This window comes from Macrotis lagotis, chromosome 7 (assembly GCF_037893015.1).
Source record: "Macrotis lagotis isolate mMagLag1 chromosome 7, bilby.v1.9.chrom.fasta, whole genome shotgun sequence".
NCBI lineage: Eukaryota > Metazoa > Chordata > Mammalia > Peramelemorphia > Peramelidae > Macrotis > Macrotis lagotis.
Window position 1 is genome coordinate 156699256 of NC_133664.1, and position 26653 is coordinate 156725908.

General features: G+C 34.3%; 1 protein-coding gene across 6 annotated transcripts in view; it reads left to right on the top strand.

Annotated features, from left to right (window-relative positions):
- The window catches only part of NAPEPLD (N-acyl phosphatidylethanolamine phospholipase D), a 110582-nt gene that overhangs the window by 50890 nt on the left and 33039 nt on the right, over window positions 1–26653 (top strand). For all 6 annotated transcript variants that reach the window (XM_074193996.1, XM_074193995.1, XM_074193997.1 and 3 more), the window contains one exon: window positions 16960–17272. In XM_074193996.1, the coding sequence (XP_074050097.1) occupies window positions 16976–17272 (297 nt within the window). In that variant the 5' untranslated portion in view covers window positions 16960–16975. The remainder of the gene's footprint in view (window positions 1–16959; window positions 17273–26653) is intronic.

Genomic DNA, 26653 nt, shown 5'->3' on the forward strand with positions numbered 1-26653 from the left:
CCAAGTGTTTATGGGGGCCAGTACAATTCAGGCTAAAGTTTGCATTGTGTGAGATTACTTTTTTATAGATTATCTAATATTGTACTACTGGGCACTTTTCAGTTAAAAACAATAGTTATTCCATTATTTGGATTATGAAATTAAAAATGTTTCATATATATTTATGGAATTAAAGTCAATTACTAATTGGCATGTCATAGCCATTTAACAAATAAAAAAAGAATTGCTTGTTTCAGTAATGATAATTTGAAATCTTTTGATTAATGAGTTTTAGAATCTTAATAATATTGAATTAAACTTCTGAAATTATGAAAGTTCATTGAATTCTAACTACTAGTAAATCAAAGACGTAAGGGAAGAAAGTGATAAAACTTGCTTTTGGACGATAACTAGAAAATAATACTGAATTCTTGCTCTTCTGAATGTTCATTACCATATGTTTAGTCGAATGTTCATTACCATATGTTTAGTCATTAGAGTGACATATTTGTGCTATTTTTGTGCTGTTTTTTTTTTATCATGTCAGCCATAAGATTTTCTTCCATTTAGAGAAATGAGAGAAGTTTAGATGATATGCCTTGGATATTTACTAGGAAGAATTAATATCTTCCTTTATACTCACTGTGTAACCTAATTAGTTAACAGAATTTTAAATTCTATGTAAAAACAAGCATTTTTGGTGGATTACTAATTAACTTAGTATACTGGAACTTTTTATAGCATATCATTCAATGTCAGATGAATTCTCCTAACATTCAAGTTATTTTTGGAAGTCTTATTGTTGTTGTTGAGTCATGTCCCACTCTCTGTGACCCTGGGATTTTCTTGGCAAAGATATTGAAGTGGTTGTCATTTCTTTCTCTAGTTCATTTTATAGATGAGAAACTGAGGCAAAAAAGGCTTAAGTGATTTGTCTAGGGTCATCCAGTAGGTGTCTGAGCTCTCCTGACATTAGGCCAAGCACTCTATCCATTGTATCAGCTAGCTGCCCATTCTGGAAAGCTAGCTGCCCATTCTGGAAACTTCAAGAGAATTTAAAATATCCAAACAACTATTATCTATTTATTTAGATTCATGCATGGACTTCACAAATTGGGGAGGTTCCAGTTTATTTCTAAAATCCATTTTAGAATAATTTGTTGACTTAGAAGTTTGGTTCCCTAAAGGGACCAAACCTGTTTAGTTTGTTTAAGTTCATGCTTCAAATAAGGGTAAGAATTGAGATTCTATTTTGTTTTTCATCCAGTGAACCATGCTGCTGACCCAGTGAATAAACACACTGGAATGTTTATCAGGCTAACAATTTTTTTGTTGTTCAATGAAATGGGGAAAGCTTTGAGCAATTTAAAGTGTATATCTTAGGGGATGGTAGATGTTGCATTGAATAGAGTACAGATTCTAGAATCAGAGAACCTTATCTTTCTGAGGTCAAATCTGGCCCCAGACACTTAATAGCTGTGTTCCCATTTGCTTCAGGTTCTTTAATCTGTAAAATAAAATAGAGAAGGAGATAGCAAATACCCTGGTATCTTGGCCAAGAAAACTCCAAATGAGGTCACATAGTGTTGAATACAACTGAAAAAGACTGAAAAACAACATATAGATCTTCACTTAGGATAATATTATAATAATCAGGAAAAAACATTCAACATCAGACCTCTGGACTTGGGGACAAGAAGACTGGATTTGAATCTTGCTTCACATATTTACTAGAGGTCTGACCCTAGGCAAAACACTCAATTTTTCTCAGGCTTCCTGTGTAAAATGGAAACAGTAAGAGTATCTATCTATTAAAGTCATTGTAAGGATCAAATGACATTATATATCTGTTGTTTTGTAGATATTAAAGCACTGTATAAATGTGAGGATTTCCTACAATAATTATTAATTTTAACAAAGTGAGAGTGTTCTCTACTATTTTACTTTGTAGAATCATCAACTCTCATGGTTTTATCATGTACTCTATCCAGATGATTCTCAGATCTATTTGCCTAACCTCTTACCTGATTTTGAGTTTCATATTTGTCTCTTAGACATCTTGAATTGAATTTCTATAAATATCTCAAACTTCACATGTCTAAAGCTCATTAGTTTCTCTTTCCCCACATCCTTGTCCTCTCTTCTTCTCATGTCTCTTATTGTTGAGAATACTACCATTCACCCAGGTTCACAAACTTAAAGCATAGATGTCATCCTTTATTTCTCACTCTCACCTCTTATAACCAGTCTGTAGAAAAGACCTGTCATTTCAATCCATGTCACCCCTCTGGCACTGCCATCACCCTAGTGCAGGTCTTTATCATCTTAGATATCTCTGTGTTACTAATCTTCTTTACCCCTGTCTCCTTTACTCTTGACTTACATGAAAAGGGGGGCTTTACTCTTTGTTCAGACCACAAGTCATTCCATTTCATCCTATTTCCTTTAGCAGGTTGCTTCCTCTGTCATCCTCACTTTTACTTATTTTCCATCTTTCCCTGTCTACTGACTCCTCTTACTGTCCACAAATATGTCTTGGTCTCTTTTGTTCTCCAAAAATTCTCACTAGATCCTTCCTTTCCATATATTGTCCTATATCTTCTTTTTCCTTTAAACTCCATGAGAAGGCCATCTGTGATAGCTGTCTTCTCTTCCATTCTTCTCATTTTCAACTCCTTATAGTCTGGTTTCTGCTCTAAAGTTATCAGTGATTTTTCTCCCATCCTACTTTATTCTTCTTTACTTCTCTGCAGCCTTTGACACTGTAGATCACTCTTTTCACTTCAATAATCTCTTCTTTAGGTTTTTGTGATACTGTCTCTTCTGACTGACCTCCATCCTATTTTACAGTTCCTTCTATGTTTTCTTTGTTGGATCTTTATCCAGATACCTCCTGCTAGCAGTAAGGTGACCCACAAGGCATTATCCTGAGTTCTGTCATCTCTCTTCAAAATACTTCATTTGGTGATCTCATCAGCTCCCATGGATTTAATTATTATTTCCATGTTGATTATTCTCAAATCTGCATATTTATTCCTAATCTCTTGGTTGAATTCCATTCTTGCATCTCCAACTGCTTTTCAGATCTCTTGAACTGGAATTCATCATCTTTCTCTTTAAACCCTCTCCACTTCCAAACTCACTTAGAGCTTTTTGTTTACTCTTCACTCTCTCAATCCTCTCCCTCTTCCTACCCCATATTCAACTTGTTGCCAATTCTGAACAAAATCTGAAGGTTAGAAGCTATAGGAAAACAGACTTTGGCCAGAGATATTGTAGGATAAGAAGCATTTATTAAGATCTGCTTGAGTATAAACTTCTTGGGCTAGGGTTATAAATACAAAAATGAGATAGTTCCTATTGTCAGAGAAATTTTATTCCCGAGAGGACAATTTTTCAATCCCTGAATTTAGCAGTGGCTGGTACATAGTAGGGACTTGGCTGCCCACATGAAGACATACCATTTTCACAGAGAAATAAAGGATATATACACAGTTATTGTGGTTGAGGAGGGTTTACCCAATTTTTAAAAAGGAATCAGAAAAACCCTTCTAAAAAGCTTAGCTTTGAAGGAAATTGTGGTTTTTCAAGAGGTAGAGGTGAAGAGGAAGAGCATTCCATGTATGAACCAAGGTTTGTCCAACATATAGAGGTAGGAAATGCTATGTAGGAACATGATGTAGGCCATTTGCCTGGAGCATAGAGTGTTGAAGAGACTAGTTTGTAATGAATATGGAGCAACAGACTAGAATCAGACTGAAGATTTACAAATGCCAGACCCAATAGTTTGCATTTTATCCTTTGGGAATTCACTGAATCTCTGTGAACCAGGACTGATTGAGTTTGATCTATACTTTCGGCATATAAATTTGAGTATCTGTGTAGAGGATGGACTGGTGAAAGGAAAGACTTAAAAGAAAAATCAATTAGAGGAGACTTTTGCAACAGTCCAGGCAAGAGGTAGTTAAGTGTATTAATTCTAAAGTTTCTGACAATTCTAAGATCTGTAATTCCATGATTCCATAATTCTGTAATGTTTTCTTTAGCAATAAAATTTTATTATTTTTGCCTCCCTTTCTTGTGGGGAGATAGGGGTCAAGAGGCCTTATTAGACAGGAAAACATTGGAAGTCTGTAGTTTCATATCATTATTTAAAATTTTAATCACAAACTATTTTTAATGAGCATTTCCCCCCTCTCCAACCCTTCCTCATCATTGAAAAAAGAAAAATATTCATAGTAAAGCAAAAACAATTCATAGTAAAGCAAAAACAAAAATTCCTAAATTGACCATTTCAGAAACTATCTCTCTCCTATCTCTCTGTCTCTCTCTCTCTGTCTCTCTCTCTCTCTCTCTCTCTCTCTCTCTCTCTCTCATTCTGCATCTCGAATCCATCCCCTCTCTGCTAGAAGGTAGATAATTAAAGTTTGTAAATTTTATGAAGTTTTTATGGTATGATTAAGATATAAAATGTCCTCATGGTTCTGCTCACTTCACTCTGCATCAGCTTATATAAATCTCAAATTTCTCTGAAATCATTCCTTTCTTCATTTCTCACAGCACAATAATAATTCATTATTTGCTCAGCCATTCCTCAACTGATGAGTTATAATGACTTTTATGTGCTACATAGTTTTGATAAGGCAGAGGTCCTTAATGAATAATCTTGGGAATATATTGACAGAAGAATGTTATTTTGCTAAATCTTCTGTAATGAATAATTTATATGTTCTATACTGAATGTGAAATGAGAATTAAAAGTTTTGGTCTATACACACATATATACATATAAAGTAGGTTTGTGTGTATTTGTGTGTGTGTGTATAAATAAATATATATATATATATTCACATACATTGAACCTATAATGGTAATATTTGCTTTTGTCCTGAATTAGACCATTGGACAGTCCTTCTGGCCTTGTGTCTGTTTGAGAACTAATGAGAATATTCTATTCTTGGGGTGGCTAAGTGGCGCAGTGGCTACAGCACTGGCCCTGGAGTCAGGAGTACCAGAGTTAAAATTCAGCCTCAGTCACTTAATAATTACCTAGCTGTGTGGCCTTGGGCAAGCCACTTAACCCCATTGCCTTGCAAAAAAAAAAGAGAGAGGAGAACAAAAAGAATATTCTGTTTTTCTGCCCATTTTCTATACTTTAGATTCCAAAAAATATATGGCCAAAGAAGTGACTAAGTAATTCTACTTAGTCATCTAGCAAGACTGAATAAAAAAAATTTAACCTGTTTGCTGCATTGCTATTTTAAAGAAGATAAAGGAAAATTTCCAGTATATTGGGTGGATCCTAAAGGGAAGATTTATGAGATGTGTTATGGGAAAAAATATTTCTCACTGAATTGATGTGAGCTCAGGATGCTGAATAATGCAGAAACTGTAGAGGTTAAAATCTAGATTTTATTATGTTTAAGCACAGGTTCAGAGCTCAAAAAATTAACTCTGAACCAAGATTAGGGTTTGGACTAAGATTTTTTATAGAGAAAAATGACATAACATAGTTATCCTTTTGATGGTCAAACAGGCATTCTCAAACAATCATTATCTCATGCTTTCTCCAATGCCTTTAAGGACAGAACCAGTAAGATCTATATGCAAATAAAGCAAGTTAAATTACTTTGAGAAGTTCAAAGTCTCTTTTGATGTCTTATATCAAGAATCTTAAAAAAATCTCCTAATATTATTCTATGAATCAAATTTTAGCCAAATAAAGTTAATATTAACAGAAGATAGGCTTCAGTCATCCAAAATCCAGGTGTAATGCCCCGAGCCTCAAATATTTAATAAAATAAAAGACATGAATGGTTTATGATTTGGACTAGTGGAGGAAATGCCCATTTCACTTAAATCATAGCTTCACAATTCTAACTCGAAGTTGGAAAGTATAAAAATGTTTGGAATTCAGTTTTTTTGGTGAAAGGATTCTTCCATGTGTTGGCATTCTGTTTGTTATTCAATCATTTTTCAGCCTTTTAGTTGCCCTGTTCCTAGGACTGCCCTCTTCCTAAATAGGATAGTTATGGTACATGGAAAAAAAAGACCTTATCATCAAACATCTCCTTTTTGAAAAGTAAGGCAGCAAAGCAACTATTACTCATTGGTGACTTTTTATTTTACTTGTTATTGAGGAGAGAGTGATATGGTCAGACCTGTGCTTTAAGAAAAATTATTTTCTGAGTGAAGGATGGAGTGTAATAGGGAGACTTGATTGAGACAGGAAAACTAATGAGGAGGTTCATTTAGGTGAGAGGGGATGAGGGCTCAAATTGAGGTAATACCATGGTAGTTAAGAGAAGGGGGACATCTAGGAGAAGTGTTGTGGATAAAGAAATGACAAGATTTAGCAACTGATTAAGTAGGTAGATGAGAGAGCCTAAAGGACTGAAGATGATACGACACTGAGGTTGTGAGTCTTGGGTAGTTGGGAAAATGGTAGTGCCATTGATATTTATAAGGTAAATTAATAGGGCAATTTGGAAGAAAGGGTTTTTTTTTTTTGAGAAATAAAGAGTTCTCTGTTTTGGACAGAATTTGGCATGACTGTATGAAATTATGAAATTGAATGAGTGAAATGTTAAATATTTGAATTTTTGAAATGTCTGCCACATAATTGGTCATATGAGACTGAAGATGGGGGCAGCTAGGTGGGAAAAGTAGATGGAGCACCTACCCTGGAGTCAGGAGGACTTGAGTTCATATGGGACTGAAGTTCAGAAAAAAGAATAGGTCTAGATCTATCAAATTTGAAATTATCTGCAGAGAGATGATAATTGACCCTTCAGAAGCTGTTGAAACGATCAAGTGAGAGTATTGAGAGCAAAAGGTAGAAAGTCCAGGTCAGAACCTTGGGATACACTCACAGTTAGGAGTATGACATGGCCAAATATAAAAGACTGAAGAGTAGTTAGAGAGAAAGAAAGAGAACTAAGGGGAAAAAAAAACAGTCAAGAAAACCTGGCAAGGAAAGAGCATTCAGGAGGTGATTAACCTTATTAAGTAATTAATTAACCTTATTAATTAACATGCTTCAGAGAAGTCAAGACAGAAGAAGACTGAGAAAAAGTCACTAGATTTGTCAAGAGATTGTTAGCTGACAAAGAGGGAGGAATTGTTTGGTTGACTTGAGGAAAGAAGGAATAGCCTAGAACAGCCACTGTTGTAAGCCAGATAAAGAATCAAATACGGAAGATTAGCTTTGTTGCATTGATATTCTAGTAATTTAGTTGGCTTATAATAGACTGATTTAGCATGATTTATACTTTCTTCAAGCTGTAGATTACAAATATGAATATCACGCAGTGAGCAATGAAAGAGATATATAGCAAGTGCGAACAAGCAGCAACATATAAGCAACAAGGAATTTGTAATAAAAAGTAGTAAAAGATATTGTGAATGGATATGATATGTGGGCTCATCAGGGAGTGAGGGAAGGGGGATGGCATATAGACCCTCAAAAGACTCCTAAAGTAGCCATGAAATGCCATGAGAAAGCAAGAAAGGCCTTCAGCATGTAGTGAATTTAGGGGATAACATACAACATTTCATTCAGGATGGGATAGGCATGGATAGATTGCAATCTGTGAGATTGAGGGGAACTTTCAAATTGATGATAGCATAGTTCTCTACAAAGTGGAGAAAATGAATGACCAATGCAGCTATTGTATGTGAACTCTGGTGGGGAAAGAGTAAAACCCTGGAGGCAAGAATTCACTTTTTGAAAAAAACTGCTGAGAAAACTGGGCTGTGGTGTGAGGTGTTGTTGGAATATTTGAATATTTTCCTATTGTTTCTTTTAAATGCTGTTTCTCTTTATTTAGTTTATAATATTACTAGTTTATATTCTATGCATTATTATATATACCTATTATGTTTTTATTTTTCAATTAACAAGTATAAATATGAATTAGTTCGTATTAGAAATGAGATGTTTATGAGAGAAACTTGTGCAATGATTTCCTCTCCCAGCTACTTGTTCCCCTTCAAATTTTTACATTAGATTGTATAAAAACTTAAATTTTATTTGATCAAATTTGTCCATTTTAGCTCTATCATTTGTTGAGTTGTGAACTCTTTTTCTTTGCATAGATCCAAAAGATAATTTCTTTCTTATTCTTTTTTTTATTATGTGATTTTAAAAAATAAAATGTAGGTCATGTATCCATTTGAAGCTTATCTTGGACTGTGGTATGGTGTTTTGTTCTGAATCTAATTTGTGTGACACTCTTCATTTTTCTCATTTATCAAATAGTTAATTTTCTCCTTCCCCAATGTTTTTTTTCCTCACTTGAGTTCACATATGTAGAGCAGCTGTGTAGACCATTCATTCTGTCCATTTTTTTATCTGGAGAGTATATTGTAGATAATATATCTACAGTGGCAATATTTTTGTCATGGGTAGGAGTTTTCCTGATTTTGAGGTCTTACATTACTTTCGTCACTTCTTTGTTCAATTCATTCATTCACCAGACATTTATTAAGAGATTGTTATGAATAGAGTACATGGTAGTGGAGAAATAAGAAAGGAGGGAGTTGTGATCAGCAATGGCAATGGTGGAAAAATATGGAAATAACTTTTGTGATGGACTTATCATAAAGAATGAGATCCACCCATGACAGAGTTGTTGGTGTTGGAACAAAGACTCAAGCACATTTTTTGTTATTATTATTTGGGGGAGGGTGCAGGGCAAGTGGGGCTGGATGGCCTGCCTGGGGCCACATAGCGGGGTGATGTTTGGGTGTCTGGGGCCGGATTTGGACCCAGGTGCTCCTGGCTCAAGGGCCAATGCTCTGTCTGCCACCCAGCCACTCCTACTATTATTACTATTTTATTTTATTTTGGGTCTTTTTCTTCTTTTTTTTTCTTTCTTTTTTTTTGGTTTTTGTAGGGCAGTGGGGATCGGGTGGCTTGCATGTCACACAGCTGGGTGATTGTAGGGTTTACAAGGCTGGATATGGACTCGGGTGCTCGTGGCTCCAGGGCTGGTGCTTCGTCCATTGTGCCACCTGGCCATACCTACAATTATTACTATTATTTTTTTTATTTTTTATTTTAATTTTTTTCTCTCCCCTTTACTTTTTTTGCCCAAGCAAGTCTATCTATATTCATGGGGGAGGAGGGGTATTTTGTTCACTTGTAAACAAGAATATTTTATTAATGTAAAAAAAAACATTTGTACAAAATGAGAATAAAAAATAAATTAAAAAAAGAGATTGGTATGTGCTATTCATTATGATAGGTTTTTATCCTCTGTCTTCAGTATTACTCAGATGTAGCACAACATTTCATTCATTTTGGATCAGTTCCATATTTTCATTGACGTAAGGAAAGTGAAGTTTCTTTTAAAAGTGCATCAAAATAATTGGTTTGCAATTTGGGGTCTTAAAAATTACCTGGGGTACTTAGAAGTTAAGTGACTTAACAGGGTCCCACAGTCAGAAATGAGACTTGAAATTTTTCTTTTTCTCTTCTTTCTGATATTATCTTTCTCTATCCATTGTGATGTATAGTCTTTCTCAGAAGGTTTTTTTTTGTTTTTTTTTTTTTAGTTTTTTGCAAGGCAAACGGGGTTAAGTGGCTTGCCCAAGGCCGAACAGCTAGGTAATTATTAAGTGTCTGAGACTGGATTTGAACCCAGGTACTCCTGACTCCAAGGCCGGTGCTTTATCCACTACGCCACCTAGCTGCCCCTCTCAGAAGTTTTTTAAAGTATCTTTTTATAAATTTATTTTTTAAATATTTATCAAAAAGCTGGGCAACTATTTTAAGGATTGCCAATGATTGATGTAGCCAGAAAGAGCCATAGATTTTCAGAGTAAGAAGAGACCTTAAAGTTAGTTATCTAGTCAAATTATGAACCTTGTTAACAATAGAATTTTCTAGAGTACTGCAAGTACTGGTTTTCATTATCCTTGCTGTATCTTGAGGCATAAATTGAATATAAAGGACCTATTATTTCCTTGCTATATAAAGCACCTTCAATATGACTCTTGGCCAAACTTTAACTAGTATCTCATTGTTCTGTAGTACAAGATATAAACCATTGGTAGCTACCAAATCTTCCTGTTGCCTTGTATTCATGAGATTTATGAATACTAATGAACCTTATGAACATTATGGTGTCTTATTTAAGAAATCTGAATTTGCAGTTTTTATAACTGCATGGGTTCTGGTACTTGCTCTCCTGCCTTGCAGCTACCCCTAATCTTATACTGACATACAAAACATATGCCTGTAGTATTTTCAGTGTATTATAATAATATAATTCCTCACTGTGACTTTTTGCCAGTGTTTATTTACCCATACAATCAAGCTGTTTGAGATCAAGGTAGAGGACGGTTACCTTTTGTCCTTGGATCTACAATCATAATATTTTTGTGTCTCTTAAGTGGATTTATGTTGGATCCTTGGATTTTTTTTCCTTGGGTCTCTTCCTTGTAATCTACTTTTTGCTCATTACCTTCTCTGAGGTTCAGATTTCAGATCACTGGTCCATGTCTATTTATCTAGAATATCCTTCCTCCTTGCTTTTTTTTTTTTGGAGATCCTTGTTACACACACACCTTGGTTAAAGCATAGCTCAATTCTTAGGTCATTTATGACTTAATAAATTTTAGATCCTTGTCTCTTGCCCCACCCTACTTTACAGCTGCCCATGATCTAGGACTGAAAAGAAAATCTGAGTGTGTGTGTGTGTGTGTGTGTGTGTGTGTGTATTTATATAGTCTTCAATTTCATTATAACATGAGATTCAATCTTAAATGTTACTAGTGCCTAGAATTCTGTTAAAATTTAAATTTTAAGAAAGGGTAAGAGAAAACTTGACCTCCTATAGGGTGTATATATAAAAATATTTTCATCTGATGATTGGGAAGAATTTGTATGTTTTGGCATACATTACAATTATATAAGTGACAGTTCTTGAAATATGAGAGTTATTTTTGAGATTGCATAAACCAACAATGTGAATAAGATAGACAAGTGAATTTAATTCAATTAGATTAAATTTACTTATAGTACATTATTTAAAGTTTAAATGAGTAGAACAAATCCCACACTCTGATCTTACCAATCTTGAATGGCTATAGCAAAGCCACAATTTCCCTGAGCCTTATGTATCTCATCTGGAAAATGGGAGAATGTTGAACTAGATAACTATAATCTAATTGTATGTGATTTTTGCATATAAATCAATATTACTTGTGTCTTAATGTAGTAAATGATAAATAATATAGTTGTTGGAAATTGGAAATTCTTTACTTTTTTGAGGATTTAGCAGACAAACCTCAAGATTCTAATTAACAAGATGATTAAGATTTTTTGCTACAGTTTATCTTTACATAAGTCACTGTCCTGAAGGCAGGAGCTGTATTGTGATTTTACTGAGATCAAGTATTACCAACATAATAGTGTATTTCTGCCTTGGGGAGTAATAATTATATCTTTAATCAATTTTTGAATTCCTTTATAACTTACTTTTCTCCCTCTTTTACAAAAAACTAAATGGACATTTATAGCTCTGCTAACATTTATTTCATTTGTTTTCTATTTATGCTGACTTAATGTTTTAAGCTATGGATTTAAACATTAAAATGTAGAAGGAAATAACAAAAAATAATTGTACTTAATTCATTAGATGTTTATTTGGAAGTATATAAAAATTTAATCTGTTTTCTGATAAAGTTTTATAAATAAATAAGTTATTTAAATGGGTGATTTTCATTAAGCTAAAACTTACTTGCTGAATTTAAAATGATGACTCCTTAGTCCCATAAGAGGACAATGCTGTGCTTATATTGATGATTGATCAGACTTATTTTTCTAAAGACTTGTAATTAGATTACTTACTAACACTTGTCAAAGTATAAACAGTATTGACCTTTAAAATATCTATCAAAAATTATCATAAAGCTAACAAAAAGTCCTTTGCCCTGCCCTTCTTTACAGCTGCTTATAATCTAGTACTGAAATAAAAACAGTTGTAGAGTTTTCAATTTCTTTAAAAGTAAAAAAAAATTAAAAGTTATAGTAACAAGAATTTTGTTTAAATCCCCTCCCCATTGGCATATCTGCTGCCTGTATGTTCTACTTTTAATAAATCTCAATCCTTTTATGCTTTTTCTTTTTTTTCAAGTCCTCCCCTTGAATTTTAGGGCTTTGGTGCCAGTTGACTTTGACCATTTTGCCGATGAAAAAAACATTTTTCCTTTTTTTCCCTTCTGGTTACATATTTCTCTGTCATATCATGACATGCCAGTAGTGTCAGGTTCAAATAAAAACATGGCTACTAAGCCATACCTAAGAATGGCTGCATATTAAAAATAGAAAGCCACATATGAATATTATCTTTCCTCTGTTGTGCTTTAATTTTTAAAAATACTTCCCAATTACATTTAATCTGACTTGGCAGTCTGAGAGGCTACTTTTTCCTCCTTCTGAGTTTGTGATTATTCCAGAAATTAATAAAGAGAAGCTGATGAAATCAAAACCAGAACCTTGGGAGAAAAATATGATGATATCTTCAGTTTTGAAATAGACCACAGACTTGGATTTAGAACCAGAAGGAACCTTAGGAATCATTGAGACTAAACCCCTCATTTTACAAAAGAGGCCCATGTGATTTGCCTCTAGTTATCCATTGGGTAAATATCAAGGCAGGATTCAAACTTGGTCTTTCTTAAAGCCAAATAACCATATTCTGTTCACCACTCCATGAGCCATAATCTGACATCTGCACTAGACTTTAAGAGATGGATTGTGGATTTTAGGAAGTTCAATGAAAAGATAAATTATCTTCCAGTGGTTTGGTACTCTAAAGGGCCATTGTCATGAGAGACAGAACCTTGTCAGGAAGGAAATTTTGCCCCAGTATTTGAAAATGATTGTATTGGGAAACATAAGGGGAAATATTTAAAGAGAGTGATGTGACTTCTTGGGGAGAAAAGAATATAACCTAAGCTGAATACAAGAGTGGTATGATCTTTTAAGAATAATTTTTTGTTGATTAAAAATCTTGAACTAATTGAGATTGAAGCTTTTAAAAAATGCTACAGTCAAAACCCCAGCTTTGTACCTGTGTGATATCAGCCAAATCATCTAACTTTCTTGTGTCTCAGCTTTCTGTTTGGTAAAATGAAGGGATTTGATAAGCTATTTAAAGACTATTCCCAGTTCTAAATTCTTATGCTCCTTTATTGAAAGACCATAATCATATGTCTCATCTAAGTTTTCTCAGATCCAGACTATGGATGGACAGTTTATATAATTCTATTCTTTTAACTGAGTTCTACTTTGTCAATATCCATTCTAAAATGTTAAGTCCAGAATTAAACACAGTATGCCAGATGTGCTCTGATTTTGACCATGTCTGATAACATCTTTCCACAATTTGATTCAACCTCTTAAGGCAGCTCAGTAATATTTCCACTAAGAAATTGTTTAGTGATTGCTTTGGAAAACATTGTGTCTGTCACTCATAAGTAATGCATATTCTTAATTTTGAAGAAGACTATGATCAGAGAGGTGATGCCATGACAAGCATGTGAATTGGATTTATGTGAGGGGATGCTGTGCTAAGTCATCAGCCTCACTTTCTTCTCCAGAGTCATCTATCTGGGTCCAATGGCCAGATCTGAATCAGGATGATTGGAAGTGACCCTGGATGGGAGAAAATCAGAGTTAAGAATGCTCTTATGTCAGTTTTTCTGACCACTATGAGAGTACTTGCCCTGTGTGAGTTCTCCATAGTCCTTTTTTTGCAAGCGTGTTTGGTATTCAAACAATATGATTAGCTCATCTAAGTTGTGCTCTCTGTGATAGCACTTAGCAGTTTAGTTCAGGAAAGGATCTCAGTGTCTGGTATCTCATCCTGCCAGGTGATTTTCAGAATTTTTCTAAGATAATTCAAATGGAAATAATTTAGTTTCCTGACTTGGTTGCACAGACTTACAGCAGCAAGGTCAGTACCATGGTTCTGTAGACCTTAAGTTTGGTAGTCGGTCTAATACCTCTTCTCTCCCACACTTTCCTTGGAGGCCCCAAACACTGAGCTAGCCCTGTCAGTGCATGTGTCAGCCTTAATGTCAAGATGTAGAGCCTTCTGCTTGGTCTCTTCATTCCTGTGACAGAATGGTTCCATTTTTGACCTATAAAAATTGGGCAGTGATAATTTTTAGTCTCACTTTTTGAAGCTGTCTCTTTGATGTGATATAGCCCACCAAGCTTAGCCCACCTTAGAATTTTTTTGATAGGGTAACCTTGTAATGCTTCTTTGTGTTGCTGTGGGGTAGAGAATTGATTGATAGAATTGATACAACTTTCTGCTTCTTCTCCTCACTAAATTAGGGGGTGCTGAATACTGCCCAGCCTTATCTGTTCCCCCAGACAAGAAGATTTAGGGTGGGATTTTTTTTTAGCTATCACTCTTTCCTCCTTACCTCTTTCTGGAAATTTGATTAGCCAGACACTATTAGATCAATTAGGTTGATTTTAGCCTAGGAGCAATATGATGATCCTGATGTCCTTGTGCTAATGTTCTTTACTATTTTCTGGAGTTTATTTATCATGAAAAATTAATAATATAGTCACTATAGATCAGAACCCACAGTAAAGAAAATTTCTAACATTTATAAAAGTAGCTAGTCTTTTTTTTGAGGGCGTGTGTCTTTTTTATATAAAAGATTTTATTTATTTAGAATTTTACAATTTTTCTCCTAATCTTGCTCCCCCCCCCACAGAAGGCAGTCTGTTAGTCTTTACATTATTTCCATGGTAAGAGAGAGAAATCATATCCTTAAGGAAGAAAAATAAAGTATAAGATTAGCAAAATTACATAAGATGATGGTTTTTTTAAAATTAAAGGTAATAGTCTTTGCTCTTTGTTCAAACTACACAATTCTTTCTCTGGATACAGATGGTATTCTCCATCACAGATACCCCCAAATTGTCCCTGATTGTTGCACTGATGCAATGAGCAAATCCATTAAAGTTGATCATCACCTCCATGTTGCTGTTAGGGTATACAATGTTCTTCTGGTTCTGCTCATTTCGCTCAGCATCAGTTCATGCAGATCCCTTCAGGCTTCCCTGAATTCCCATCCCTCCTGGTTTCTAATAGAACAATAGTATTCCATGACATACATATACCAGTTTGTTAAGCCTTCCCAAGTGAAGGACATTCACTTAATTTCCAGTTTTTTTGCTACCACAAACAGGACTGCTATGAATATTTTTGTGCAATGAGATGTTTTTACCCCTTTTCATAATCTCTTTAGGGTAAAGACCCAGTAGTGGTATTGCTAGATAAAAGGGTATGCACATTTTTATTGCCCATTGGGCTTAATTCCAAATTGCTCTCCAGAAAGGTGGGATGAGTTCATAGCTCCACCAACAATGTATTTGTGTCCCAGATTTCCCACAACCCTTCCTACAATGATCATTGTCCTTTCTGGTCATATTGTGGCCAGTCTTTTTGTCCTAATTAAATATTTTTGCACATTTTCTGCTAACCCCTGACTATTATGTTTTTTGTTTTTGTTTTTGTTTTTAGTTTTTTCAAGGCAAATGGGGTTAAGCAGCTTGCCCAAGGCCACACAGCTAGGTAATTATTAAGTGTCTGAGGCTGGATTTGAACTTAGGTACTCCTGACTCCAGGGCCGGTGTTCTATCCACTGTGCCACCTAGCCACCCCGACTATTATGTTTTTAAGTTAAGATCAGAATAAAAGAACATTGTAAAAGAAGTGAGCTAACTTTATTACATTGTTTGTTACTGATAGGCTTGGAAAGGGAAAGTTAAAGAAAGAATGCAACCTTTTGGGGGCAACTTTCCTCAGACTGTGAAAAGTTGTATAAAACTAGTAACTTCAGCCATAATCCTCCTTTCCCAAACAAATATACTTCATCTATTGATTCTGGGCATTTTATCTGATTGACCTCTGTGCAGGAATGCCTTACCAATTCATCTTTGCCTCCTGACATCCTTCACATTCCAGCTAAAATTTTGCCTTCTGTAGGCAGGCTTTTCTGATTCTTCTTAAATCTTGTACCTTCCTTCTATTGATTATTTCTAATTTTTCCTTTATACAACTTCGTCACTACATAATGTTTTGTTTCTCACATTAGATTTTGATCTTCTCAAGTACTGGGATCATCTTTTAACTTTCCTTGTATCACTACAGCTTAGCCTAATATCTGGCATATAGTAGACACTTAAAAATATTTATCAACTGAGTACTCTGTAATGCAGCAGAGACACGACGACCACCTTTATTTCTCTTCTGTTAAAGTTCCTACCTCCTTTTGGTTTCTTCTAATGGTTGATCTCTCTGTGCTGCCAAATACTTATTTTGTTTCAGTAAAATCCAGGTAGGGTTAGAGATATTTAATCTCTACTCCTTTCTCTGTTTTCCCCTTTAGCAGGCTGTGTTACTTTTTGAAAACTCCTGGCTAGAATTCAAAGATTGATATAATTCACATCTTAGAGTAGGGAGGGAATACTTGTCCTTCTGAACTTTTATTTTTTTTATTTTTTAAAATTTTAATTTTATTTATGGCAATGGGTTGAGTGACTTTCCCAAAGCCTCACAACTAGGCAATTAAGGATCTGAGGTCATATTTGAACTCAGGTCCTCCTGACTCCAGGGATGGTGCTCTATTCACTGTACCACCTAGTTGCCTCCCTTCTGAACTTTTAAACCCCAGCATGAGGAGAAGAGTAAATATTTCTCCTTTAAAAAAATTTAAATAGTAATTCTGGAGTGGTAATAACTAGAGGATAAAATTGTATTCTGCAGGAAAAGAGATTGAGCCAATGGATATCTGATTCTTTTGAAAGACCAGCAATGTCTTGGAGTCCCAGTGGCAAATGAATATAAGATTTTTTTCATTTTATCTGAAAAAAAGAATGAATAAGGAAATTATACCAATGTTTTTATCTTTGTTTTTTAACTATTTTCCCCTCTCTGTTTTTAGATCATCAAAAAACAACATGGAAGAAAACCAAGACGAAAGGGAGAATTCTATCCTAAGTGATAAACAACTCTTGGAAGAAGTGAAAAAAAATTGCAAGGATCAAACCAGTTGGAAACCAAAAAATCATAGGAGGTCATTCAGAAAAAGCTTCAGACTGGACTATAGGTTAGAGGAAGCTGTAACTAAGTCACAGAAAGGAAAGGATGGCAGATACATCAACCCTTGGCCAACATGGAAATATCCATCTCTTTCAGATGTTTTGAAATGGGTAGTATTGGAGAAAGATAACAGCAGAATTCCACGTTGTAAAGAGGTAGAGGATTTCATTTAGTATCTTATATTTATTTATTTTAACTATAATACTGGGTTATTGTACTGAATAATATTGAATTATAATGCTGAATAATCAGAGTTTAAATGAGTTATCCCAATGAACTCTTAGAGAATAAGATGTAACTGTATTTTAATGTGCTTTTTTTAGGTGATTTGACTATTCTGCCCCCCTGTCAAACAGGAATTGAAATTATAGGAGAAACTTTAAAATTACTCTTCCAGAAACATCTAGCCCATGGGCTATTAGTATATCTGATGCATTGGTGGTACTTTCATTTTTTCAGACTTATTAGTTAGAAGAAGTATGTGTGAAATAGTTTCACATTTAATAGAATTTAACATAATATCTCAAGAGGGAATTGAGGAAAAAAAGTATCTATGCATATATGTGTGGATCAGCAAATCAATCACTACTTCTAGAAAAACAACTCAGCAGTTAATGTGGGTTTAAAGTGCCACTACAGTGTATGAAAGATATTTATTTTATCCTTCAGCAGATTTTAGGTATGCAGTATTTATAGATATAGTTTACTACTGTTATTGTGAATGCTAAGCAACTTTGTAAACTTTTATAAAAATGCTGAGATATTAATTTTGGTGTCTTATAATCAACTTTAATTATCAGCTTTTTAATATCTTCTTAGAAGAGTAAAGATGAGGGGAAATTTTTAAATAAAATTAAACTTGTATTTCACTAATCTACTTATATAATAATTAGCTGAAGTTGTCAATAAAAAATAACTTATCCTTATGTGGTATTGATAGGGTGCATTATTAATACTAGTTCAAATATTTGACTCAGGCAACTGGGTCCTTAAGAACAACTATAATTTTGATGCAAAGTCCTTGGAAAATGATTGTAGTGTGAATACATTTTTTCATATTGGGGTACATTAATGAGTATTCTGATTTTTCATAAAGAATTGAATACTGGGTATGGAAAAATAAATGAATTAGGTGAAAGTAGTTGACAGTGCTGTTATGACATTTATTGTTGAGAGCTACTTGAGTGAATTGGGGTCAGAAGTCGGTTATGACTAAATGACCTAAGCTTTGGTGACCCTTGAGCCTGAAGGCTTTCCACAGAACTCTGATTTGATAACACAAGTACCTCCACCCCAGTGTATGTGTCTTTCTTTTTCTCTCCTTAGCTGAATGAATCCCCTGTTGGACAGGGGAGCTCAACAATTTATAAAAATGAAGGTTCTTGAACTTCTTTTTATTTCCAAAATCCTTCTTTTTATTTATAAATCAAAACTCCTTGAATGGGGATATTTGAGTCCTCTTTTAACCCAGAGTATTGATAGATTTGTGGTTTTTAATTAAATATCCTGGTTGATTAGGAACACTAATTGTAATGTTAATCTTTCCCAGAGTTATAAAGTATGTATTAGTCTTTGATTCTATAATAATCCTGAGTGTAGAGTTTTTAACTGCTTGTTACTGTTGTCTCTACTATCTATTCAAATGTCCAAATTTTTTCTTCACTTTTTTTCAAGAAAACTGGTCAATTCAAGTTGTTTGACTCCTGCTGCAGTGCTTTAAATTCACAGAAGTAGAATACTGCAGGATCTTATGCTTGAGGACCTTGTTTGTCATCAAAACTATTTAATATCATACAATCAAGGGGTTTGCTTCAGTATTCTTTTTGTAGATCTGAGAAATAGCTGCATCTGTAATCTCTTTATGCAGTATTTTTAGCAGGAATTTCATAGTCATATTCATTCATAGGTCCAAATTGCAGGTTCAAAGTGATTTCTTTACTCCTGGGACCTGTTCTCAGTCATGATTCTTGTCGCCACACAGTGAATGTTTTCAATTAATTTTGATTAAATGAGTCACTGTGTTAGAATTTAGTAATTTGTGTACTTTATTCTGGGTGGCAGTTACTACAGTCTTTGCTTAGATACCTACAGGTGTAAGGTCACTATAGTTAGTGGTTTTAAAAATATGATAATATGCTAATCAAAGCTGGCATTGGAATCTTAGGAGATCTAACCAGATTAATTGCCTCAAGTTCTGCCTAAGCTAGTTGGGACAGACCCTCCATAGGTCTAGAAAATCTTTTCTTTCTTTTTTTTGTAGATAACATTTTACTTTTTCCAAATGCACATTAAGATAATTTTCATAATTTTTAAAATTTTTCTAATTTTATTTATTTAAGACAATGGGGTTAATTGACTTGCCCAAGGTCATACAGATAGGTAATTATTAAATGTCTAAGGCTGATTTGAACTCAGGTCCATCCTGACTCCAGGGCCAGTATTCTATCCACTGTACCACCTAGCTGCCCCTAAATATTCATTTTTATAAGATTTTGAATTCCAAATTTTTCTTCCTCCCTTCCATCTCCCCTCCCTAAGATGTCAAACAACATGATATAGGTTATATATGTGCAGTCATGTTTAATACATTTTCACATTGGTCATTTTGTGCAAGAACTAGAACAAAAGAGAAAAGTCATGATAAACAAAAAACATCAACAAAGTGAAAATAGTATGCTCCAATCTGCATTCAATCTGCAGTTATATTTCTGAATGTAAATAATATTTTCCCATCATGAGTCTTTAGAATTAACTATTTTATTTTTCTCCATTTGAAAATTTATTTTGTTTTTCTAAGTACATGCCATCAACATTTATCCATTTACAAATCTGAGTTCCACACTTTTCTACCCCCCCTTTTTTACCCCCTTTCTCCTCCCCCATGGAAACATATAATTAAAGTTGTACATGTACCATTGTGTTGAACATATTTCCATATTAGTCATATTGTGAAAGAGGAATTAGAACTAAGAAAAAATAAGAAAGGAAAAACATAAAAGAAGTTTGTAAAAAGTAAATATAGTATGCTTTGTTCTGCATTCAAACTGCATAGTTTTTTCTCTGGAATGTGAATGGCATTATCCATAGCAGGTCTTTCAGGATTGTTCTTGATTTTTAAACTGCTGAGAGGAGCTACATACATCATAATTGGTCATCTCACAGTGTTGCTATTAATATGTACAATGTTCTCTTGGTTCTGCTCACTTCACTCAGCATCAGTTTTCATATAAGTCTTTCCATGCCTTCTCTAAAGCCTAACTGCTCCTGATTGCTTACTGAACAATAGTATTCCATAACATTCATATACCATAACTTGTTCAGCCATTTCCCAATTGATGGGCATTCCCTCAATTTCCATTCTTTACCACCACAAAAAGAGCTGCTATAAATATTTTTGTGCAAGTGTGACTTTCCCATTTTTTTTATAATTGCTTTGGGATTTAAGGATGTGAACAGTTTTATTGTCCTTTGGACATAATTTCAATATTGCTTTCCAGAATGGCAGCATCAGTTCATAACTCTACCAACAGTGCGTTGCTGTCCAATTTTCCCATATTCTCCCCAACAATTATCATTTTCCTTTTTTTTTCTCATTTTAGCTAATCTGATAGGTGTGAGTTGTTTTAATAGTTGTTTTAATCTGCATTTCTCTAATCAATAATGATTTGGAGCAGTTTTTTATATGATTATATATAGCTTTAATTTCTTCATCTGAAAACTGTCTGTTTATATCCTTTGGTTTTTTTAATTGGGGAATGACTTAATTTTATAAATTTTATTCAGTTCTCTATATATTTTAGAAATGAGTACTTTTTATCAGAAACACTAGTGAAAATTGTTTTTCTGCTTTCTGTACACCTTCTAATCTTTTTTAAATTAATTTTTATTAAAGATATTATTTGAGTTTTACAATTTTTCCCCCAATCTTACTTCCCTCCCCCCACTCCCCCATGGAAAGCCATCTGTCAGTCTTTACTTTGTTTCCATGTTGTGCCTTGATCCAAATTGTGGGTGTGATGAGAGAGAAATCATATCCTTTGAGATAAGACAATATCTGTGAGATCAGATATCTGTGTTTTTCTAAATTGCATGGGATAGTCCTTGAACTTTGTTCAAACTCCACAGCTACTTATCTGGATACAGCTGGCACTCTCCTTTGCAGACAGCCCAAAATTGCTCCCGATTGTTGCACTGATGGAATGAGCAAGTCCTTCAAGGTTGAACATCACTCCCATGTTGCTGTTAGGGTATACAGTGTTTTTCTGGTTCTGCTCATCTCACTCAGCATCAGTTCATGCAAATCCCTCCAGGCTTCCCTGAAATCCCATCCTTCCTGGTTTCTAATAGAACAATAATATTCCATGACATACATATACCACAGTTTGCTAAGCCATTCCCCAATTGAAGGACATTTACTTGATTTCCAATTCTTTGCCACCACAAACAGGGCTGCTATAAATATTTTTGTACAAGTAATGTTTTTACCCTTTTTCATCATCTCTTCAGGGTATAGACCAAGTAGTGGTATTGCTGGGTCAAAGGGTATGCACATTTTTGTTGCCCCTTGGGCATAGTTCCAAAGAGCTCTCCAGAAGGGTTGGATGAGTTCGCAGCTCCACCAACAGTGTAATAGTGTCCCAGATTTCCCACAACCCTTCCAACAATGATCATTATCCTTCCTGGTCATATTGGCCAATCTGAGAGGTGTGAGGTGGTACCTCAGAGAAGCTTTAATTTGCATTTCTCTAATAATGATTTGGAGCATTTTTTCATATGGCTATGAATTACTTTGATCTCCTCATCTGTAAATTGCCTTTGCATATCGTTTGACCATTTGTCAATTGGGGAATGGCTTTTTGTTTTAAAAATATGACTCAGTTCTCTGCCTATTTTAGAAATGAGTCCTTTGTCAGAATCATTAGTTGGAAAGATTGTTTCCCAATTTACTACATTTCTTTTGATCTTGGTTACAGTGGTTTTATCTGTGCAAAAGCTTTTTAATTTAATGTAATTGAAATTATGTAATTGGTTTTTGGTGATATTCTCCAACTCTTTCTTAGTCATAAACTGCTCCCCTTTCCATAGTTATGACAGGTAAACTAGTCCTTGATCTTCTAATTTGCTTATGGTGTTGTTTTTTATGTCTAAGTTCTGTAACCGTTTGGATCTTCTCTTGGTAAAGGGTGTTAAGGTGTTGGTCTAATCTAAGTTTCTTCCATACTAACTTCCAGTTATCCCAGCAGTTTTTATCAAAGAGGGGAGTTTTTATCCCAATGGCTGGATTCTTTGGGTTTATCAAACAGCAGATTACTGTAATCATCTCCTGCTTTTGCACCTAGTCTATTCCACTGGTCCATCACTCTATTTCTTAGCCAATACCAAACAGTTTTGATGACTGATGCTTTGTAATATAATTTTAGATCAGGTAAGGGCTAAGCCACCTTCTATTGTACTTTTTTCATTAAGCTCCTGGAAATTCTTGACTTTCTATTTCTCCATATGAATTTACTTACAATTTTTTCTAATTCATTAAAGTAATTTTTTGAAATTTTAATTGGGAGGGCACTAAACAGGTAGTTTAGTTTTGGTGGAATTGTCATTTTTATTATTATTAGCTCTACTTATCCATGAGCTGTTGATATTTGCCCAGTTATTTAAATCTCATTTAATTTGTGAGAGAAGTGTTTTATAATTATTTTTCAAAAAAAATTCTGAATCTGTCTTGGCAAATAGATTTCCAAGTATTTTATATTGTCTGAGATTACTTTGAATAGGATTTCTCTTTCTAGCTCTTCCTGCTGTATCTTGCTAGACATATTATAGAAAAGTTGAGGATTTATGAGGGTTTATTTTATAACCTGCAACTTTGCTAAAATTGCTAATTGTTTCCAGTAGTTTTTTGGATGATTTCTTGGGATTTTCTAGGTAGACCATCCTGTCATCTGCAAAGAGTGAGAGTTTTGTCTCTTCTTTCCAATTCTAATTCCTTCAATTTCTTTTTTCTTCTCTAATTGCTGAAGCTAACATTTCTAATACAATATTGAATAGTAGTGGTGATAATGGGCACCCTTGTTTCATTCCTGATCTTATTGGGAATGCCTCTAGCCTCTCCCCATTGAATATAATGCTTGTTGATGGTTTCAAATAGATACTGTTAATTATTTTCAGAAACAGTACATTTATTCCTACACCCTCTAGTGTTTTTTAATAGGAATGGATGCTGTATTTTTTCAAAAGCTTTTTCAGCAGCTGTTGATATGATCCTATGATTTCTGATTGGTTTGTTGTTGATATAATTGAGTATACTAACAGTTTTCCTAATATTGAACCAACCCTGCATTCCTGGAATAAATCCTACTTGATCATAATGTATTATGCTAGTGATAACTTGTTGTAATTGTTTTGCTAAGATTTTATTTAAGATTTTTGCATCTATATTCATCAGGGAAATAGGTCTGTAATTTTCTTTCTCTGTTTTAACTCTTCCTGGTTTAGGTAAGAGCACCATATTGGTTTCCATAGAAAGAGTTATGCAGAGTTCCATCTTTCCCTATTTTTCCAAAGAGTTTATATAGAATTGGAACCAATTGTTCCTTAAATGTTTGGTAGAATTCACTTGTGAATCCATAAAGCCCTGGAGTTTTTTTTTTTTTTTTAGGGAGTTCGATGATTGCTTGTAGAATTTCTTTTTCTGAGATAGGGTTGTTTAGGTATTTAATCTCTTCTTCATTTAACCTGGTCAACTTATATTTTTGTAAATATTCATCCATTTCACTTAGATTATCAAATTTATTGGAATAGAGTTGGGCAAAATAATTTTGAATTATTACTTTAATTTCCTCCTCATTGGTGGTGAGTTCACCTTTTTTAATTTATGATATTAGCAATTTGGTTTTCTTCTTTTTTTAATCAAATTGACCAGAGGTTTATCAATTTTATTGGTTTTTTTCATGATACCAATTTTTGGTTTTATTTATTAATTCAATAGTGTTTTTGCTTTCAATTTTATTGATTTCTACTTTAATTTTTAGAATTTCTAATTTGTTATTTAATTGGGGATTTTTGATTTGTTCTTTCTCTAATTTTTTTAGTTGCATATTTAGTTCATTGATTTCCTCTCTAATTTATTCATGTAAGCATTTAGAGCTATAATATATCCCCTGAGAGTCGCTTTGAATGAATCCCATAAATTTTGGTATGTTGTTTCATTATTATCATTATCTAGGATAAAATGGTTAATTCTTTCTATAATTTGTTTTTTGGTCCACTCATTTTTTAACATGAGGTTATTCAGTTTCCAGTTTGTTCTGGGTCTATATCTCCTTGGCCCAGTATTGCATATGACTTTTATTGCATTGTGATCTGAGAAAGATGTATTCACTATTTCTGCCTTTCTGCAGTTGATCATTAGGTTTTTATGTCCTTGTACATGGTCAATTTTTGTATAAGTTCCATGTACTGCAGAGAAATAGGTATATTCCTTTCTATCCCCGTTCAGTTTCCTCCATAAGTCCACCATATCTAATTTTCCAACAATCTATTTGCCTCCTTAACTTCTTTCTAGTTTATTTTATGATTTGATTTATCTAGATCTGAGATTGGGAGATTGAGGCCTCCCACTAGTAGAGTTTTGCTGTCTATGTCTTCTGTAGTTCTTTCAGCTTCTCCTCTAAGTATTTGGGTGCTGTCCCACTGGGTGCATGCATATATATATATATATATATATATATATATATATATACACATATACATATATATATATATACACACATATATATATATATATATTCAATATTGAAATGACTTTATTGTCTATGGTACCTTTTAGGAGGATACAGTTTCCTTATCTCTTTTAATGATACCTATTTTTGCTGCTGCTTTGTCTGAGATAAGGATTGCTACCCCTGCTTTTTTTTACTTCAGCTGAAGCAAAATATATTTAGCTCCAACTTTTTACCTTTACTCTATATGTATCTCTCTGCTTCAAATGAGTTTCTTGTAAGCAGCATATTGTAGGATTCTGGTTTTTAATCCACTCTGCTATTTGCTTACATTTTACATTCAAAGTTATGATTACTAATTCTTTATTGGCCTCTGTGCTATCTTCCCTCTGTTTATATTTTTCCCCCTTTCCCCCCTTTATCCATATTCCCAAGTATTTTGTTTCTGAATACCACCCCCTTCAGTGTGTTTGCCCTCCTATATCACACCCTCTCCTTTCTTTCCCCTTTCCCTTTTTCCCTTTTCCCTTCCCTTCCTTTTCTTATTTCCCCTTATTTCCCCCACTCCCCTTCCTTTTCCCCATCCCCCCTCCCCTTTTCCCCTTTTAATACTTGAAAGGTTAGATGTTTTATAAGTTACCTGAGTATGTATAGGTTGACTTTAAGCCAAGTCTGATGAGAAGAAGATTCAGGTGTTTCTCCTCTGCTCCCTTCTTCCCCTCTATTACCATAGGTTTTTTTGTACCTCTTAGTGTAATGAGATTTGTCCCATTCAATCCCCTCCCTCCTCCCATCTCTTTCCTGTCCCCCTTTTTAAGGAGGTAGTGTTTTTTAGATTATTCTATCTAAGTCATAGAAAATTCTGAGTGTCTGTCCCTTCTAGTTCAGTATATTCTATTGAATAGAGTTAAAATTCCTGAGTTATTAGAGTCTTTCTCCCAAGTGGGGTTAAAGCCAGTTACATCTCTTTAGATAGCAATCTCATGGATAGGTCATGAATGTCCTTCATTTCTGGTAAGGTGTAGTCTCTCTGTTAGAGTTACAATTCTCAAGATTTATGAGAATCTTTTCCCCCATGCTGGGATGTAGCCAGTTTCAACTTACTGGATAGCATTTTTTTCCTTTTACCCCCCCCTTTTTTTTTACCTTTTCATGTGTCTCTTGAATCTCCTGTTTGATGTCCAAATTTTCTGTTTAACTCTGGTCTTTTCATCAGAGATTTTTGGAATTCTTCCATTGCATTAAATGTCCATCTTTTTCTCTGGAAGAGAAGGCTCAGCTTTGCGGGAAAGTAAATTCTTGGCTGTATTCCAAGCTGCCTTGCTCTTCGAAATATCTTGTTCCAGGCCCTTCGATTCCTTAATGTTTATGCAGCCAGGTCCTGCATGATCCTTACTGTGGCTCCTTGATATTTAAATTGTTTCTTTCTGGCTGCTTGCAGGATTTTCTCTTTTATTTGATAGTTCTGGAATTTGGCCACAACATTCCTTGGTGTTTTCGTTTTAGGATCTTTTTCTGGTGGGGATTGATGTACTCTTTCAGTAACTACTTTGCCCTCTGATTCCATGATGTCAGGGCAGTTTTCCATCACTAGATCCTGTAATATTAAGTCCAGGCTTTTTTTCTCTTCAATGTTTTCAGGAAGTCCTATAATTTTCAGGTTGCCCCTCCTTGATCTATTCTCAAGGTCAGTTGTTTTGTTGATGAGATATTTTACATTTTCTTCTATTTTTTTCTATTTTTTGATTTTGTTTAAATGACTCTTGCTGTCTCATGGAGTCATTAGTTTCTGTAGACTCCATTATTTTTTTTGGG